General features: G+C 43.8%; 1 protein-coding gene across 4 annotated transcripts; it reads left to right on the forward strand.

Moving 5' to 3' along the window:
- Nucleotides 1-23: 23 nt before the first annotated feature.
- On the forward strand, nt 24-16,462 carry RMND1 (required for meiotic nuclear division 1 homolog). Of its 4 annotated transcripts, XM_073567787.1 has the most exons (13): nt 69-194; nt 453-529; nt 1,336-1,745; nt 4,422-4,530; nt 5,015-5,090; nt 9,050-9,089; nt 9,302-9,402; nt 9,480-9,586; nt 10,295-10,359; nt 10,437-10,513; nt 11,709-11,829; nt 12,664-12,780; nt 14,101-16,462. In XM_073567787.1, the coding sequence occupies exons 2-13, from the start codon at nt 523-525 to the stop codon at nt 14,131-14,133; spliced, it is 1,263 nt and encodes a 420-aa protein (XP_073423888.1). In that variant the 5' UTR covers nt 69-194; nt 453-522; the 3' UTR covers nt 14,134-16,462. The 4 variants fall into 4 exon arrangements, 3 of the variants coding, with proteins under 3 accessions (XP_073423887.1, XP_073423888.1, XP_073423889.1); XM_073567786.1 differs by lacking the exon at nt 453-529 and having other exon boundaries at nt 24-194; XM_073567788.1 differs by lacking the exons at nt 69-194; nt 453-529 and adding an exon at nt 204-409.
- The last annotated feature ends 505 nt before the right edge of the window (nt 16,463-16,967 follow it).

The following is a 16,967-nucleotide window of genomic DNA, read 5'->3' on the forward strand; positions in this document are numbered from 1 at the left end:
CAAAATAAAATTGTATTCAATCACTTTCCTTTATAAAATTTGAAGTGAAGGTTGTACTCAGTATCTGCAGTCATCGAATCTGCCTCTGCCAATAACAAGACTCGACAACTAGAGGGAGGCAGCCATAGCCAACAGGAGTGAACGCTGAGGGCGGGGCTTTATGTCAGTCAGTGGGCGGGGTCTCCCTCGTGCAGGTAAGTGCTGCGTCTCGGGCGGTGAAGGTCGCAGGTTCGATCCCTTGCTGCGCGGCATTAGGGGCGCGATCCTTTACCTCTGCCCTTACAGCCTGCAAATGAAGAAGATAAAGAATTTATGGTGGAATTTCATTGGTCTTGAGCCCATAGGAGCGCACGGTCATTTAACCGTGAAATTATTAACCGAGATGACACCCCCTCGAAGAGTTAAAAATGTGGGTTTTTTAAGCTCTTTTCTTCCATGCAATTTTTTTTTAGGGACCTCCAATGAGTTACTGTCCTCTATTAACCCTAAACACTGAGAATAAGCCACGGAAACCACCGTAACATGTCAGGTATGCCCATATTCCCCCCCGGAGAAGGGGTCCTGTCATAGACCGACGTGTATAATAATCTATGTAAGCACCTAAACCATCGTATTTTGGAATATTCTGCAACGTTTTGGGACCTGGGACGATGGAGGGATGGCAAAAAGCAAATGACATCACTGTCGGATCCGACATCAATGTCGCCGGAGTGATGCCCTGGGCAATTGCCCACTTTTCCTCCCCCTAACGCCAGCCCTGGTGTCTCACCTTGTTAAAGTGAGAAAAAAATTGCAAAGAGTTTGTAAAACTGAGAAATTCACATTTGAGTTAATATGCAAATGAGGCTTAAGAGCTATGGTAGATCTGAAGCCACTGTCACTCCAGCTCTATTCCCTCTTACGCTTGACTGGCAGCCTCTGTGTTGTATGACTTCAGGCAAAGAAACTCTAAGTGAAGCAGGAGAAGGCAGCACAGGGTAGGGAATAGAGCTGGAGTGACGGAGGCTTCAGATCTACCATAGCTCTTCAGCCTCATTTGCATATTAACTTAAACATGGATGCCCAGGCCCCTCTATATTAACATTACTGAATAGTGGCTTTAGCACATGAAAAGTTTTTTTAAAAACTTTGGTTATGGATTAAAGTTTTATTCCAGGTATTACTCATCACCTATCCACGAGGTAGACCTGTGGCGGTCCAACCAATAATTATCTACCCCCCCCCCATCCTTCACGTCACTGGTTGCTGTTGCTCCAGTAGACTTTCATGGAATGACGGCATCATTAAGGCTCATGAGGTTCCAGCTTTATCCCCTACTCTTTTTTTTTTTTTCAGATCAGAGGCATATCATGAGTTGGCTACTAAGGAAGACGCCGAATCTTGTAGCACAGATGTGTCGGACTAGTAAACCACCAAACGTGGACGTCCACTGCAGACTCCTCACCAGAATGAGCTGTGGGAGGACTAGTGGTATACCGGCTGTACATGCGCCGGCTGTACACACACCCCCTGCTCTCACTATAAAGCACCGACACCGCTACATCGCACAGAGTTCTTCTTCTAAGGCTTTTCCATGCAGTAAATGCTGGAGCCGCCATCATGTCGCATCATCCACAAGTAGATTATATTCGGCATCAGCCTCCAAACAGACCGTACCAGGGCCGGTGGTCTCTAAGAGACCCCTGAAGTCATCCCGAACCAAGCAGCCATCCAGATCCAACCTGCCTTTCCTGTCGAAGACCGAGGTATTGTTCCACATTATAGTTTTTGTGTTGTACCTTCGTGTACGGGGGGTTAAATCATATTTACCGATTGTCCTGGAAAAATGGTGGACTGCCGGAAGAGTTGGTAGCTTCCTATCCGCGGCACTGGTATTCTCCATCATTAAGCAGAGGGAAGCTCAGGAGCAAAGAAAGACGAGTAGCTGAAGCAGAAGGGAGCTCAGGAGCAAGAAAAGGCGAGTAGCTGAAGAAGAGGGGAGCTCAGGAGCAAGAAAAAGCGAGTAGCTGAAGCAGAGGGGAGCTCAGGAGCAAGAAGAAGCGAGTAGCTGAAGCAGAGGGGGGCTCAAGAGGAAGTAAAGGTGGGTAGCTGAAGCAGAGGGAAGCTCAGGAGCAAGGAAATCCGAGTAACTGAAGCAAAGTTGAGCTCAGGAGTAAGGAAAGGCAAGTAGCTGAAGCAGAGGGGAGCTCAGGAGTAAGGAAAGGCGAGTAGCTAGAGCAGAGGGGAGCTCAGGAGCATGGAACTGTGAGTCGCTGAAGCAAAGGGGAGCTCAGGAGTAAGAAATGGTGAGTAGCTGAAGCAGAGGGGAGCTCAGGAGTAAGGAACGGCAAGTAGCTTAAGCAGAGTGGAGCGCAGGAGCAAGGAAAGGCAAGTAGCTGACCCTCCATGTAAGTGCACCCTCTTGGTTCTGTGGCCATCATTACCTTACACTTGTGCCACAGAGGAAGCTAGAATTTCAGAAATTCTGCCTAAGAAATGTTCCGCAGTTCCATGTGGCTCCAGCTGTAGAGAGTAGAACCATCAAAGAGATGAGAGCCTCCAAGACTAAACTTATTCCCAGGCAGTGTATGCTGGATAGCTTTTGGGGGCTGCAAACAGAGGGGTCTGGTCTGGAGTTTCTGAACGGAGGGGATTTGTAAACAGGGAGGCTAGTGTGGGATCTGTAAATATAGGGGGGTTCTGGTCTGGGGTCTGTAAGTAGAGGCTGATGGTTTGAGGATCTGTGAATAGAGGGGCATGTTCTGGGAGTTGTAAACAAAAGGGGTCTGGTCTGGAGTCTTTGAACAGAGATTTGTAAAAAGGTGGTATAGTATGGGATCTGTAAATAAAACATAGAGGGCCTGGTTTGGGGTCTATAGTCAAAGGTGGTCTAGAGTGGGATCTGTAAGCAGAGGAAGAGGGTCTGGCCTGGGGTCTGTAATCACAGGTGGTCTACTATGGGATCTGTAAATATAGAGGGTCTGGTCTGGGGTCTGTAATTGAATGTGGTCTAATGTGGGATCTGTAAGCAGAAAGGGTCAGGTTTGGGGTCTGTAATGAAATGTGGTTTAATGTGGGGTCTGTAAGCAGAGGGGGCTGGTCTGCGGTCTGCGAAGAGAGTGGTGTGGTCTAAACAGAGTAGTGTGGTTTGGAGACAGGAAACCGAGGGTTCATAAACAGAGGGGGTCTAGTTTGGGATCTGTAAGTAGAGGGGGTCTGGCCTGGGGTAGGTAAATGCAGGGATGTGATGTGGGGTCTTGTGTAGGATCTACTGTATAAACGGATCTGATGTGGGGTCTGTAAATAGAGATCTAGTATGGGGTCTTTATCTTTGTTTTGGAGGACCAGTTTGTGGTCTGTATTCTTTTTGGGGTCTCATGTAAGGCACTATTCTGAGCACTGTACAGTCCATTAGTTGTGCCGTGGCTTTGTACATCAGTGGCTTTGTACATCAGTGGCTTTGTACATCCGTGGCTTTGACTTTCCGTGACTTTGTACATTCGTGGCTTGTTATCCGTGGCTTTGATTTTCTGTGGCTTTGTCTATTCGTGGCTTTGTACATTCGTGGCTTTGTATAATCGTGGCTTTGTACAGCCGTGGCTTTGTACATTCGTGGCTTTGTACATTCGTGGCTTTGTACATTCGTGGCTTTGTACATTCGTGGCTTTGTACATTCGTGGCTTTGTCTATTCGTGGCTTTGTCTATTCGTGGCTTTGTACAGCCGTGGCTTTGTACAGCCGTGGCTTTGTACATTCGTGGCTTTGTACATTCGTGGCTTTGTACAGCTGTGGCTTTGTACAGCCGTGGCTTTGTATAGCAGGCGCTGTTATTTGATCGGCATGTGGTATTGTATTTGGGTGCCATTCTGTATGATGCTGATAATATGGTAGGACACTGTATGCGGGGGTCGCTGACAGAGGGCACCACACAGGGCGTCACTTAGCAATTTGCCAAACCAATGTGTCAGATTTGCTATACAGGAGTCTACAGAGGTTGGGTGACTAGCCACAGCAGCCCCCCAGCTTACCCAGAAACATACACTTTACGGTGTGTGCACACGCTGTGGATTCTGCTGCGGATCCGCAGTACCATTATTCCCTATGGGAAATGGAAACCGCAGTGCAGATGCTGCGGAATTTTCCGTGCGGATTTTCTGCGGTTTCTAAACCGCAGAAAGAATTGACATGTCAATTCTTTCTGCGGATTCCGCAGCGGTTTACCATCTCCTCCATTGTGGAGATGGTAAAACCGCAGGATAATCCGCAGATAAACCGCAGATAAACCGTAGGTCTTTTGACCTGCGGATTTATCTGTGATTTTGAAAATCCGCGCGGATCAATCTGCAGCAGATTCCGCAGCGTGTGCACACAGCCTTACTCTTTGTATTCGGTCCTCCAGTCCTGACTTATTCTTCTTTTCCTCCGTGACTTACGCCGCACAGGATCTGATGCAGTGCGTGGCCTTTGCAACAGCCGATGAGTTTCACCTTGGAACCCTGTGCCACGATCTGGCATCACATGGATACAACGAGCTGCCGAGCTTACCAAGGGGTAATCCTTAATTTTATTTTTCCCTATTTCACACTTGTACTGGACTTGAGAATCCTGGCTGAAACAGCGCCGCACCTGTCTAAAGGTCATGTATGGTATTGCAGCTCAGCTTCGTTGAAAAACAGGTTGAGCTGCAATACCACACACAGCCAGTAGTCATATGTGGCGCTGTTGTTTATTTTTTTTTTAAATAGCCATGCTTTACTACTTTAAAGGGACCCCATATCTCATAAAAACGTCCATCCTCATTACCCTCAACCTTGGAGAACGCCTGTTCTCTTAAAGGCGCAGTCTGCTTTTTTTTAACTTCTCCCACTGAAACAGCACCACTCTTGTAAATGGTGGCATCTGGTATTGCAGCTGCCTAAATGAATTTCCTTCACTGTTTGCTGATTTTTACACATTTCAAGCAGTTTTTGAAAGATCCTTGATCGTGTTAACACCTCGAACTGTAATACTTCTATTACTTTTCACCTTTTTACAGACGCCTCCAATGTGTTACTGATCGGAGTGGAGAACGTCTGTAAGGAGCAGGACGCGGGAGTGATATTTTTCTTCAGGTAATACTAGTGATTTATTAGTTCCCCTGGTTGATATTAACTTTTCTCTAAGAGTTGTGGTCAGATTTCACAAAATTCTTACAGTTAAAGGGAACCTGACAGCAGGTTTTACATATAGAAGGACTTATCGGCGCTTTTCCCCCAATAAAAACGATACCTTTTTTGTAGAAATCCGATGAGCCAATCATGAGAAATCTAGAGTAGAAGTCATATGCAAATGAGGCTGGAAGTGCACTGAGACCAAGTGCATAGACACGCCCCCAGTGCACTTACAGATTTATTTGCATATGACTTCTGCTCTAGATTTCTCATGATTGGCACATTGGATTTCTACATAAAAGGTATTGTTTTTATTGGGGGAAAAGCACCTATACAGTGATGCTGCTACTGTGATGATAGGTTCATACTATTCTCTTCCTAACCCCCTTTTTTTAACCTTTGCTGGTGTTCTCTGTTCCACCCCACAGTGGGTTTTTTTTTTTTTTACGCTCATCTGAACCTGACTTTTTGCACTACAAAAGAGTCTATGGCAAAAATAAAGAGAATTTTTGATTTTGCACAAAATTCTTCAACCTTGTACAACATTTTTAAGAATTTGACGCAAAAAAGTCAACAAATCGGACTTTAAAGGGGTTTTCCCATCAAGATCCTATCCCAATATGTAGTAGTTGTAATAATAATATTAGCAATTACCTACAATTAGAAATGTAGTATAGTTCTTCTGATTAGTGATGTCGCTTACCCCATGTGCAGGGCATTGCTGTAGCTTAGACATGCATGGTTATGACAACTTACAGTGGGGCAAAAAAGTATTTAGTCAGTCAGCAATAGTGCAAGTTCCACCACTTAAAAAGATGAGAGGCGTCTGTAATTTACATCATAGGTAGACCTCAACTATGGGAGACAAACTGAGAAAAAAAAATCCAGAAAATCACATTGTCTGTTTTTTTTTTTTCATTTTATTTGCATATTATGGTGGAAAATAAGTATTTGGTCAGAAACAAAATTTCATCTCAATACTTTGTGATATATCCTTTGTTGGCAATGACAGAGGTCAAACGTTTTCTGTAAGTCTTCACAAGGTTGCCGCACACTGTTGTTGGTATGTTGGCCCATTCCTCCATGCAGATCTCCTCTAGAGCAGTGATGTTTTTGGCTTTTCGCTTGGCAACACGGACTTTCAACTCCCTCCAAAGGTTTTCTATAGGGTTGAGATCTGGAGACTGGCTAGGACACTCCAGGACCTTGAAATGCTTCTTACGAAGCCACTCCTTCGTTGCCCTGGCGGTGTGCTTTGGATCATTGTCATGTTGAAAGACCCAGCTACGTTTCATCTTCAATGCCCTTGCTGATGGAAGGAGGTTTGCACTCAAAATCTCACGATACATGGCCCCATTCATTCTTTCATGTACCCGGATCAGTCGTCCTGGCCCCTTTGCAGAGAAACAGCCCCAAAGCATGATGTTTCCACCACCATGCTTTACAGTAGGTATGGTGTTTGATGGATGCAACTCAGTATTCTTTTTCCTCCAAACACGACAAGTTGTGTTTCTACCAAACAGTTCCAGTTTGGTTTCATCAGACCATAGGACATTCTCCCAAAACTCCTCTGGATCATCCAAATGCTCTCTAGCAAACTTCAGACGGGCCCGGACATGTACAGGCTTAAGCAGTGGGACACGTCTGGCACTGCAGGATCTGAGTCCATGGTGGCGTAGTGTGTTACTTATGGTAGGCCTTGTTACATTGGTCCCAGCTCTCTGCAGTTCATTCACTAGGTCCCCCCGCGTGGTTCTGGCATTTTTGCTCACCGTTCTTGTGATCATTCTGACCCCACGGGGTGGGATTTTGCGTGGAGCACCAGATCGAGGGAGATTATCAGTGGTCTTGTATGTCTTCCATTTTCTAATTATTGCTCCCACAGTTGATTTCTTCACTCCAAGCTGGTTGGCTATTGCAGATTCAATCTTCCCAGCCTGGTGCAGGGCTACAATTTTGTTTCTGGTGTCCTTTGACAGCTCTTTGGTCTTCACCATAGTGGAGTTTGGAGTCAGACTGTTTGAGGGTGTGCACAGGTGTCTTTTTATACTGATAACAAGTTTAAACAGGTGCCATTACTACAGGTAATGAGTGGAGGAAAGAGGAGACTCTTAAAGAAGAAGTTACAGGTCTGTGAGAGCCAGAAATCTTGATTGCTTGTTTCTGACCAAATACTTATTTTCCACCATAATATGCAAATAAAATGAAAAAAAAAACAGACAATGTGATTTTCTGGATTTTTTTTTCTCAGTTTGTCTCCCATAGTTGAGGTCTACCTATGATGTAAATTACAGACGCCTCTCATCTTTTTAAGTGGTGGAACTTGCACTATTGCTGACTGACTAAATACTTTTTTTCCCCACTGTATATAGTGACAGTTAGTTGTTAGTGGATGGATACCTAAGCTACTGCAATGCCCTTACATGGGGTAAGCGACATTGCTTATCAGAAGAACTATACTACATTTTTAATTGGAGGTAGTTGCGAATATTATTATTATTACACCTACTGCATATTGGGGTAGGATCTTGGAGAAGGGAATACCCCTTTAAATCTGTTATTTTTCTATATTTCTCAGATTTTGGCAGGAAGGGTTTAAAGTCGTGCTTTCATGTCGCTACAATGGGGACGTTACCTTTAGGACTTCCACATCTTCTCAGGCCCCTTCATTCTTGGGGATGGTTGAGGGTCCCACAGGTCAGACCCTTATCGATCATAAACTCATGGTGCATCCTAGTGCTACAACATTTGGCATTGCCTCCCAGTCTCACCTGTTGGCCTCTAGGGTCCCCACCGTTCCCTTTTTTACTGACCATGCAGTGAAGGACCCCAAGGGCTGTGGTACAAGTGCAGGAAAAATTAGACCCGTCTAATAATTTTTTTTTTAATAAAACTTTTAATTATGATTATTATTTTTTTATTTTTTATTTATTTTTTATTCACATTTTAGATCCTATTGTGCCCAAAAAAGTGTCGCTTTCTCCATCCTTCTGTTAAAGTCGGCATATTAAAGGGGTTGTCCGAAGCAGACAACCCCTTTAACTGTTATTTTTTTTTCCAGATCAGAACTTTGGAGGAGTCTGTGATTATTTGATTTTCACAAGCAGATTAACACACCGTCTAAATGGCAGCCGGGCAAAGTCCCGTCTGGGCACGTGGGCCCGAGGTGCCTGACAGAAGTGTTTAGGCCCGCGTCCAACGTCGTCTGCATTCACAGACAAATTTTTTTTTGGTGGGGGTGAAATAGTCAAGCAACTTCAAAATCTATCGTTTTCTGCCTTCATCCCCTGTGTAGGCCTCTGTCTCCATGGTAACAGACTACACACAGACCCAATGTAGTCTGTTACTATGATGACAACTACGAGGCAGATTTAGACCTTACAAACACATTTTATGGGTTTTTTTTTAGTCATCGTTTCTTCTCATATACAAAAAAAAAAAACAAACACATCAGATTTCCCTATGAAAAAAGGACAGCACACAAATGGCGTCCATTTTGTGTTTCATTTTTTACAACGGCTCATTCACGTGAATGGATGAGTTCGCCCCACCCCGCACCCAAAATGGACCCGAATAGAAAGCAAACCCCCTCCTAAAAAAAAAAAAGAACAGCCATAGCATCTGTGTGCTGTCCCTGGAAAAAATGGTGTGTGAGTGAGGCCTACAAGGAGTAAGACTGTGAGACCTGACTACAGAAGGCCTGTTTGTAGTCTGTTACCATGGAGACACATAGGCTTGTGTAGGAGGAATGGAAAGACATAGCAATTAATTTAAAAAAAATGGTTTCAAAGATGGACGTGTCCTTTAACCTCACCATAGATACCAAGGCTCCGCCATCTTGTATTTATTTTCGGATTATCAGATGCTGTATTAAAGGGATTTGCATAAATATTGGTCATCGTCGCCCCTTTTTTATACAGGGAAGGGGCCGTCGTCTTTTGGAACATAGAAGAAAGAACTGTAAGTAACCTCGTTTATGTTTTTTTTTTTTTCTTAAAGGGGTTGTCCATGTATAGGACAAAATGACAATTGCTGGTCACGGAGGAGGGGAGGACTCAGGAACCCCCATTTTAGAGATTGGTGGGGGTCCTAGCAGCGGGGGGGTCGTCCGTATTGATATATTTATGATGCGGCTTCATTTTTTTTCTAACGTGTGTGTTTCCGGATTCCAGATGAAACACGTGATGCGGATTTTGGAGGGTCATGAAATTCAGCCGTACGAGGTGGCGCTGGTTCACTGGGAGAACGAGGAGATAAACTATAATTTTGGAGAGTGAGTTGCGTGGCGTCCTCCGCTGGACGGTACCGGTACTGGGCATATCGGGGTCATTGTGCGTATTCTTTTCTCAGGGGTCACACAAGACTCGTGAAAGGACAAATCGTGCTGGACCCCCAGCTGGAGGCAGATGAGCTCATTCTACAGAAATTTGCCTTCTCCAATGCACTTTGCCTGTCCGGTACGTTCCATCTGATTTAAAGGGATTTTTGGGGTTTTTATAGAACCCTTGCCAGAGGCAGGCCAAGAGCGCTGCTCTGCAGGGAAAATGGTGAAAGGGACACAGTTGTGCCCCTTAATTTGGGATATGACATCAGTTTATGAGCTGGGAAGTACCCCTTTAAATTAGCTTTTAAAGGGGTATTACATGTCCACATCAGGATGTGAAGGGGGCCGGTGACATCACGGCATGCAGCCATGCAAATATCAGGTATCACTATGCGGAGTCGGAATGCCCCTTTAATGGGGTAGGCTCATGAATCCAATCCCTTTTCACCTATCGGCGAATTTAGGGTTAAACAGCTAAGATCAGAGTTTTAGTTCTTGGCAGTTAATGGGTTAATAGCCACCTCCCATCTCCCCAATCTGTCAAATTAGAAACTTTCCGACCTCTGGTCCACATATTTGGCTTTTTTTTTTTTTTTTTGGCGAAAGGTTACACCGAGCTTTTTTTAATGTATATTTTATCAGTTTGGACAATATATATATTTTTTACCTTTTTTATTCGTTTTCTGAGAGGACTGGAGCCTGTGTTTGTTTAATGGCCTGCTCCAGGTTTTGATGGCGCACATGTACAGGTGCAGTCGTCCTGTGGTCTCTGAGCATAGACTCTTAGGATCAGGTCAGGGTGAACCCACAGGGTTTGGTCATGGTGTCTCTTGTTCCGCAGTGAAGCTGGCCATGTGGGAGTCGACGCTGGATACTTTTGTGGAGTCCATCCAATCTATCCCAGAGGTCAGCCATTCATGCGCCTTCCCTCCTACCCACCAACGCATGCCACGGGTCTCCATATCATTGAATTCTTCTTTCAGATGCTAAAAGCCAGAAAAAAACTAAAACTATCTCACGCCGACGTCATGCAGAAAATCGGGGAGCTCTTTGCTCTAAGGTAAATTAATTTACAGTATGGCAATATCATTTATGTGTACTGTATGTTGCTTTTAGTTTTGTGTACAGTATTGCGGTGTTATTTATGTGTATTATATGATTCTTTTCATTTTGTGCACAGTATGGCTATATAGTTTGTGTACCTTATGGTGCTTTTCATTTTGTGTACAATTTGGCAGTGTCATTTATGTGTATTATATGGTGCTTTTAAGTTTTGTGAACAGCATGATTTTATGTATGCCTCCTTTTATGGTGCCTTTAGTTTTGTGTACAATATTGCAGTGCTATGTATATTATATGGTGTTTCAATTTTGGGTACAGTATTGCAGTGTTATTTATGTGTATTATATGATGCTTTCAGTTTTGTGTAGGGTGTTGCATTGTTATTTATGTGTATTATATGGTGCTTTCAGTTTTGTCTAGGGTGTTGCATTGTTATTTATGTGATTTATATGGTGCTTTTAGTTTTGTGTAGGGTGTTGCGGTGTTATTTATGTGTGTTATATGTATTATATGGTGCTTTCAGTTTTTCGTACAGTATTGCAGTGTTATTTATGTGTATTATATGGTGCTTTCAGTTTTGTGTACAGTATTGCAGGGTTACTTATATGTATTATATGGTGCTTTCAGTTTTGTGTACAGTATTGCAGGGTTATTTATATGTATTATATGGTGCTTTCAGTTTTGTGTACAGTATTGCAGTGTTATTTATGTGTATTATATGGTGCTTTCAGTTTTGTGTACAGTATTGCAGGGTTATTTATATGTATTATATGGTGCTTTCAGTTTTGTGTACAGTATTGCAGGGTTATTTATATGTATTATATGGTGCTTTCAGTTTTGTGTACCGTATTTCAGGGTTATTTATGTGTATTATATGGTGCTTTCAGTTTTGTGTACAGTATTGCAGGGTTATTTATGTGTATTATATGGTGCTTTCAGTTTTGTGTACAGTATTGCAGAGCTATTTATATGTATTGTATGGTGCTTTTTGTTTTGTGCACAGTATTGCAGCGTTTTTCATGTGTACTGTATGGTAACTTTATTTATGCACTCTACAATGTGCCTCTACCGTGTATGTGGGTAGATCCAGCTGTATGTGCTTATGTGCTCCATATACATTACTTCCTCCTTGACGGGAACATGCATCATGCATATGGTGGTATTAGTAATGTAGTTGTAATCTTATTTTTCAGACATCGTATAAACCTAAGCTCGGACCTCCTCATGACCCCTGATTTCTACTGGGATAGAGAAAATCTTGAGCACCTCTACGATAAAACTTGTCAATTCCTCAGTATTAACCGCAGAGTCAAGGTGCAATTTTATTCACTCCTAGGACATAGATATTGTTGACCTGTCCATAGGGAGTCAGATCGGTAAGGGTCCAACACCCGACACTCCTGTTTGCAGCTGATGTGGTGTCCGGAAGTAAACAGAGTCCACGACATCACAGCGCCATCATGGTGTAGTGGTCATTCTTCTGTACTGCACTTTATGTGGTATATCCTACATCGGAGCATTACCAGACATAAACCAGCCATACATGTTATATTAATGTCTGCTAGTTTGGGCAGGACTGGCATCAATCTAATGGGTGTGGAGGCCGCCTTCCTCTCCTTGACGGCAGATGTCTGCATAAAGGAAAGATTGGGCATGTTGGATTTAAACTGCCCGATCCTTTCGTTCTCTGGGAAGATAAGCTGCCGCCAGAGTTATCTAGCAGCGGCACATACGGGGAGCGTGCATCCAGCTTCTGCTATACAAGATACACTTCAGTAAGGATTTCTACAGTTCCCATTGAACTCCATAATAAATCTGTCTTCACTAAGCTGCAAAGCTCCCCCTTGTGGTAAGAATTTTACCAGTTAAACGGTTCATCCAAAAAATCACTGACAAACCCCTAAAAAATGTCGCCCCATTGGGGTATACTGTTGAATTTAAGAAAAGGGCCTCGAGTGATATCTGTGCTGATAAGCGGCTCTCCTTTCTGCATGATATAGGGTAAGCTCCCCCTCTATTTCCCTCCATTTGTAATTATAGGGCACATGGTAATGGTTTGGCGATAGTCTCTTGAAAGACGTCATATAATTAAAACTCTGCCAGGGGATTTATAAAAAATGATTTTATTTATTTATATTTTTTTTTTAGGTGATTAATGAAAAGCTGCAGCACTGTACGGAACTGACGGATCTAATGAGAAACCATTTAAGTGAGAAACACGGCCTGCGACTGGAGTGGATGATCGTCATACTGATCACCATCGAGGTAGGGGCCCGAAGCGGCAATTACATAGAATATCCAACCAAACTAAGCCCCCACAAGATTGTCCTAGTGGTGGTCCATACACCTCTGACCACCATCCCTCCCGACTCCTTCCACACACACGGAGCAGGTGACTGCAGACTTGTGAATCCTCACAGCGCGCTCACTGTGCACTGTCAGGATTCTCTGGCGCCAGCAGTCATGTAACCGCAAGTATGAGATTTGCATTCTTCTGACCACATTCCAACTAGACTTTGAACAAGGCCGTACACGTCTAGTTGGCACGTGACTGCAAATCTTCGGTCACGCACTCGCTCCCAGCACTGGAGAATCCTGAAAACGTGCACACTGTGCGCTGTCAGGATTCATAAGTCTGCAGTCACATAGAGTGCCTGCAAATTTGTACCCCAAGGCTGGACTACCCCTTTAACTATATCAGTTTCTATAAGAGTAATTATTGTTTTTTGGGGGGCTTTACTGATTTTTATGGGGTCATACTGGACCATATTAATTTTTAAGGAGCACTCGGGGTATTATTACTTGTTAAGGTGGCCCTGAAGGGGCATTGCTACTTTTCAAAGCGGCACTGGGGCAATTATAACTTTATACGGGGGGCAACTGCAGCATTACAAGCTTCAAAAGAGCACACAGGTTTCTGAGGTTTCTTTGCAAAAAATTGGCTGGCGGCCATCTCTAAGAGCTGTATATGGCTCTGGGGGTAATGAGGGTACAGCCATGGTATATGGGTATTGGTCATAGCATCAACATCAATTTATTCATACATTTACAGGAGGAATAATAGAGGGGGGGGGGGCACAACACTGAGTTCTATGAAAAAATATGCTGCAGAATTGTTATGTTGTGCAGAATACAAATAATTACTAAGCCAGATAATTAAGAAGAGAAGACAAGGCATCTTTAAAGTTTACAGGCGTTGTCCATGTTGATGACCTATTCTTGTGATAAGTGGTGGTCCAACACATGGACCTCCTACCGATCAGCCGGTTTAGGTCCTGCGATGATGGGATGGACATAGCTGGAAAACGACAGCCCCGTATACCAAGTAGTGGCCATGCTCCGGTGCAGCTCCTATTGAAGTGATCTGAGCTGCAGTACCTGAGAACGGCCACTAGTTGGTGTATGGAGCTATGGTTTCCAGGATCTGCTAAGAGCTGATTGGAGGGGGGCAGCCAGCTTTTGGACCCCCACCGCTCTGATATTAATGATGACCTATCCTTAAAAAAAGTCATCAAAATCATAATCCCAGACGACCCTTTAAGCATGTGTAGTCTCTTATTCTCCTCTTTGGTTTTTTTTTTTCAGGTACTGTTCGAGCTCGGAAGGGTCATATTCTGACCAACAGTCTGTGACAATGAAATCAAAGGGCGACCATGTGATGCACATTATGTCAGGGTCCCTAAAACTGCATCCCGTTAAACAGGAGCTGCTGCCCCTTTAAGAGCGCTGTGACAGCGACTGAATATCTAACTACTGACTGACAGATGTAATTTTGTCCGGCAGTCTAATGAAATCTGTTGTTCCCTGTTATCAGCCCATTTTCCGTTGGGACCACAAACTACCTCGCGTAAAGCTGCTTACCGTAATATACGGATGATCGGATTTTCCAGTATCGAAAAAAGTGATTAATATCGATGTGGTTGGGTTTATACTCTCCTAGTTAAAGCATATGGATTTAAAGTGTGACCGTCATTTTTCATATTTATTTCATAAATCAATAGTACACGTAAGAATAAGTAACTTTGTAATATATCTTATCAGAGAAATCTGCTTCTTTATCTGCCAGGACTGAGCTTTCATTTTCAAAATTCTCAATTTACAAGTAAAATCTGTATTCGGTGAAGACATATTGTTTTATTACTGACAGTTGGTGCTGATAATATTCTATGTATAGGGGAGGAGCTAAAGGCTGAACTCTTTACCCTCCTGCCTACATTGGGAGGAGCTAAAGGCTGAACTCTTCCCACTCCTGCCCCTATGGGGAGGAGGTAAAGGCTGAACTCTTTTCCCCCATGCCTACATGAGGAGGAGCACTCTTTCACCTCCTGTCTGCATTGGGAAGAGCTAAAGCTGAACTCTTTCCCTTCCTGTCTACTTGGGGAGGAGCTAAAGGCTGAACTCTTCCCCCTCTTGTCTACATGGGGAAGAGCTAAAGATGAACCCCTTCCTATCCTGTCTACATGGGGAAGAGCTAAAGGCTGAACTCTTCCCCTCCTGTCTACATGGGGAAGAGCTAAAGATAAACTCTTCCCCCTCCTGTCTACATGGGGAAGAGCTAAAGGCTGAACTCTTCCCCCTCCTGTATACATGGGGAAGAGCTAAAGATGAACCCCTTCCTCTCCTGTCTACATGGGGAAGAGCTAAAGATGAACCCCTTCCTATCCTGTCTACATGGGGAAGAGCTAAAGTCTGAACTCTTCCCCCTCCTGTCTACATGGGGAAGAGCTAAAGGCTGAATTCTTCCCCTCCTGTCTACATGGGGAAGAGCTAAAGATGAACCCCTTCCTCTCCTGTCTACATGGGGAGGAGCTAAAGAATGAACTCTTTCCCTCCTGTTTACTTGGGGAAGAGCTAAAGGCAGAACTCTTCCCCTCCTGTCTACATGGGGAAGAGCTAAATGCTGAACTTTTCCCCTCTTGTCTACATGGGGAAGAGCTAAAGATGAACTCTTCCCCCTCCTGTCTACATGGGGAGGAGCTAAAGAATGAACTCTTCCCCCTCCTGTCTACATGGGGAAGAGCTAAAGATGAACCCCTTCCTCTCCTGTCTACATGGGGAGGAGCTAAAGAATGAACTCTTTCCCCTCCTGTCTACATGGGGAGGAGCTAAAGATGAACTCTTCCCCCTCCTGTCTACATGGGGAGGAGCTAAAGAATGAACTCTTCCCCCTCCTGTCTACATGGGGAAGAGCTAAAGATGAACCCCTTCCTCTCCTGTCTACATGGGGAAGAGCTAAAGAATGAACTCTTTCCCTCCTGTCAACATGGGGAAGAGCTAAAGATGAACCCCTTCCTCTCCTGTCTACATGGGGAGGAGCTAAAGAATTAACTCTTTCCCTCCTGTTTACATGGGGAGGAGCTAAAGGCTGAACTCTTCCCCCTCCTGTCTACATGGGGAGGAGCAGCAGGTTGAACCCCTCCTTTCTACATAGAATTTTATAAGCACCAACTGTTATCTCTTATCTCAGTAATGTAACAGTCTGTCTTCACTGAACACTTATTTTACATGGTGAATTTTGAAAATGAAAGATCAGTCCAGGAGCCGGAAGAAGCAGATTTCTCTGATAAGATCTATTACAGAGTTGGTCATTTTCACGCGTGCTATTGATTTATGAAATAAAAATTAAAATGACAGTTACACTTTAACGTTCCGTTCACTGACCGCAGCAGTTTTTCCATTCACTGACCGCAAGCAGGAATCATGAAGATGAGAAGGAATTAGGACGTTTTATTTAAAAATGTGAATTTCTTCTAATTACCGTATCTGTCTGTATAAATATATATGGTATAATTTGTGAGGTGATGGCCCGCGCCTGTTTTCTGTACAGAAAGCCTATAATCGTGTTATAATTTATTGTCAGAAGTGATCGACGCTTGAATTTTGTGCAAATTTTTCCAATAATATGTCCTGGATCAGCGGCCGAATAAAGAACAATCTGTGTTATGGAGCACGGATCCTTCTCTGGGTTATTTTGGATGATTGGTCTATTGGGAAAGAAATAAAAGGCGAGGCCTCTCAGTCTCCCAAAAGAGTCGGCGCATCTCCTGAAACATGGTGAAACCTTACGGAAATTGTCGATTTGGGAAAAATTTCCTGTTCCCGATTTCTCAAGGAGGTGGAGAATAGACAACCAATCAGAGCGCAGCTTTCATTTCTTCCATTGCTCTGGCAAAATGAAAGCTGTTGTGTGATTGGTTGTTATAGGCCTTTCCCAGATTAGCCATGACGGCTCTTATACGCCGAGTACAGCCAGGGGCGTAACTTTAATTCATGGGTCCCAATGCCGAATCTACAAAATGGTCCCCAACTAGAACGAGTCTTTAACTTCTTCCTGACACATACGTCAATTCAGGTGAGGTGCCCATCACTTTTCTCCTGCTGTGGAAATATTGGGTTGCCATAGCATAGTAGTAAAAAAAATTTTAAAAAAATATTTTAGTCTCGCGACGTCT

This window comes from Dendrobates tinctorius, unplaced genomic scaffold (assembly GCF_039654945.1).
Source record: "Dendrobates tinctorius isolate UK_male_01 unplaced genomic scaffold, ASM3965494v1 ptg000020l, whole genome shotgun sequence".
Classification (NCBI taxonomy): domain Eukaryota; kingdom Metazoa; phylum Chordata; class Amphibia; order Anura; family Dendrobatidae; genus Dendrobates; species Dendrobates tinctorius.

Excerpts from the sequence above, each read along its gene's own strand:
- RMND1 (XM_073567786.1), top strand. The coding sequence starts at position 161 with ATGTCAGTCAGTGGGCGGGGTCTCCCTCGTGCAG. Across the intron at positions 9,587-10,294 it reads CAATGCACTTTGCCTGTCCG|TGAAGCTGGCCATGTGGGAG; the intron begins GTACGTTCCATC and ends CTTGTTCCGCAG. Across the intron at positions 11,830-12,663 it reads GTATTAACCGCAGAGTCAAG|GTGATTAATGAAAAGCTGCA; the intron begins GTGCAATTTTAT and ends TTTTTTTTTTAG.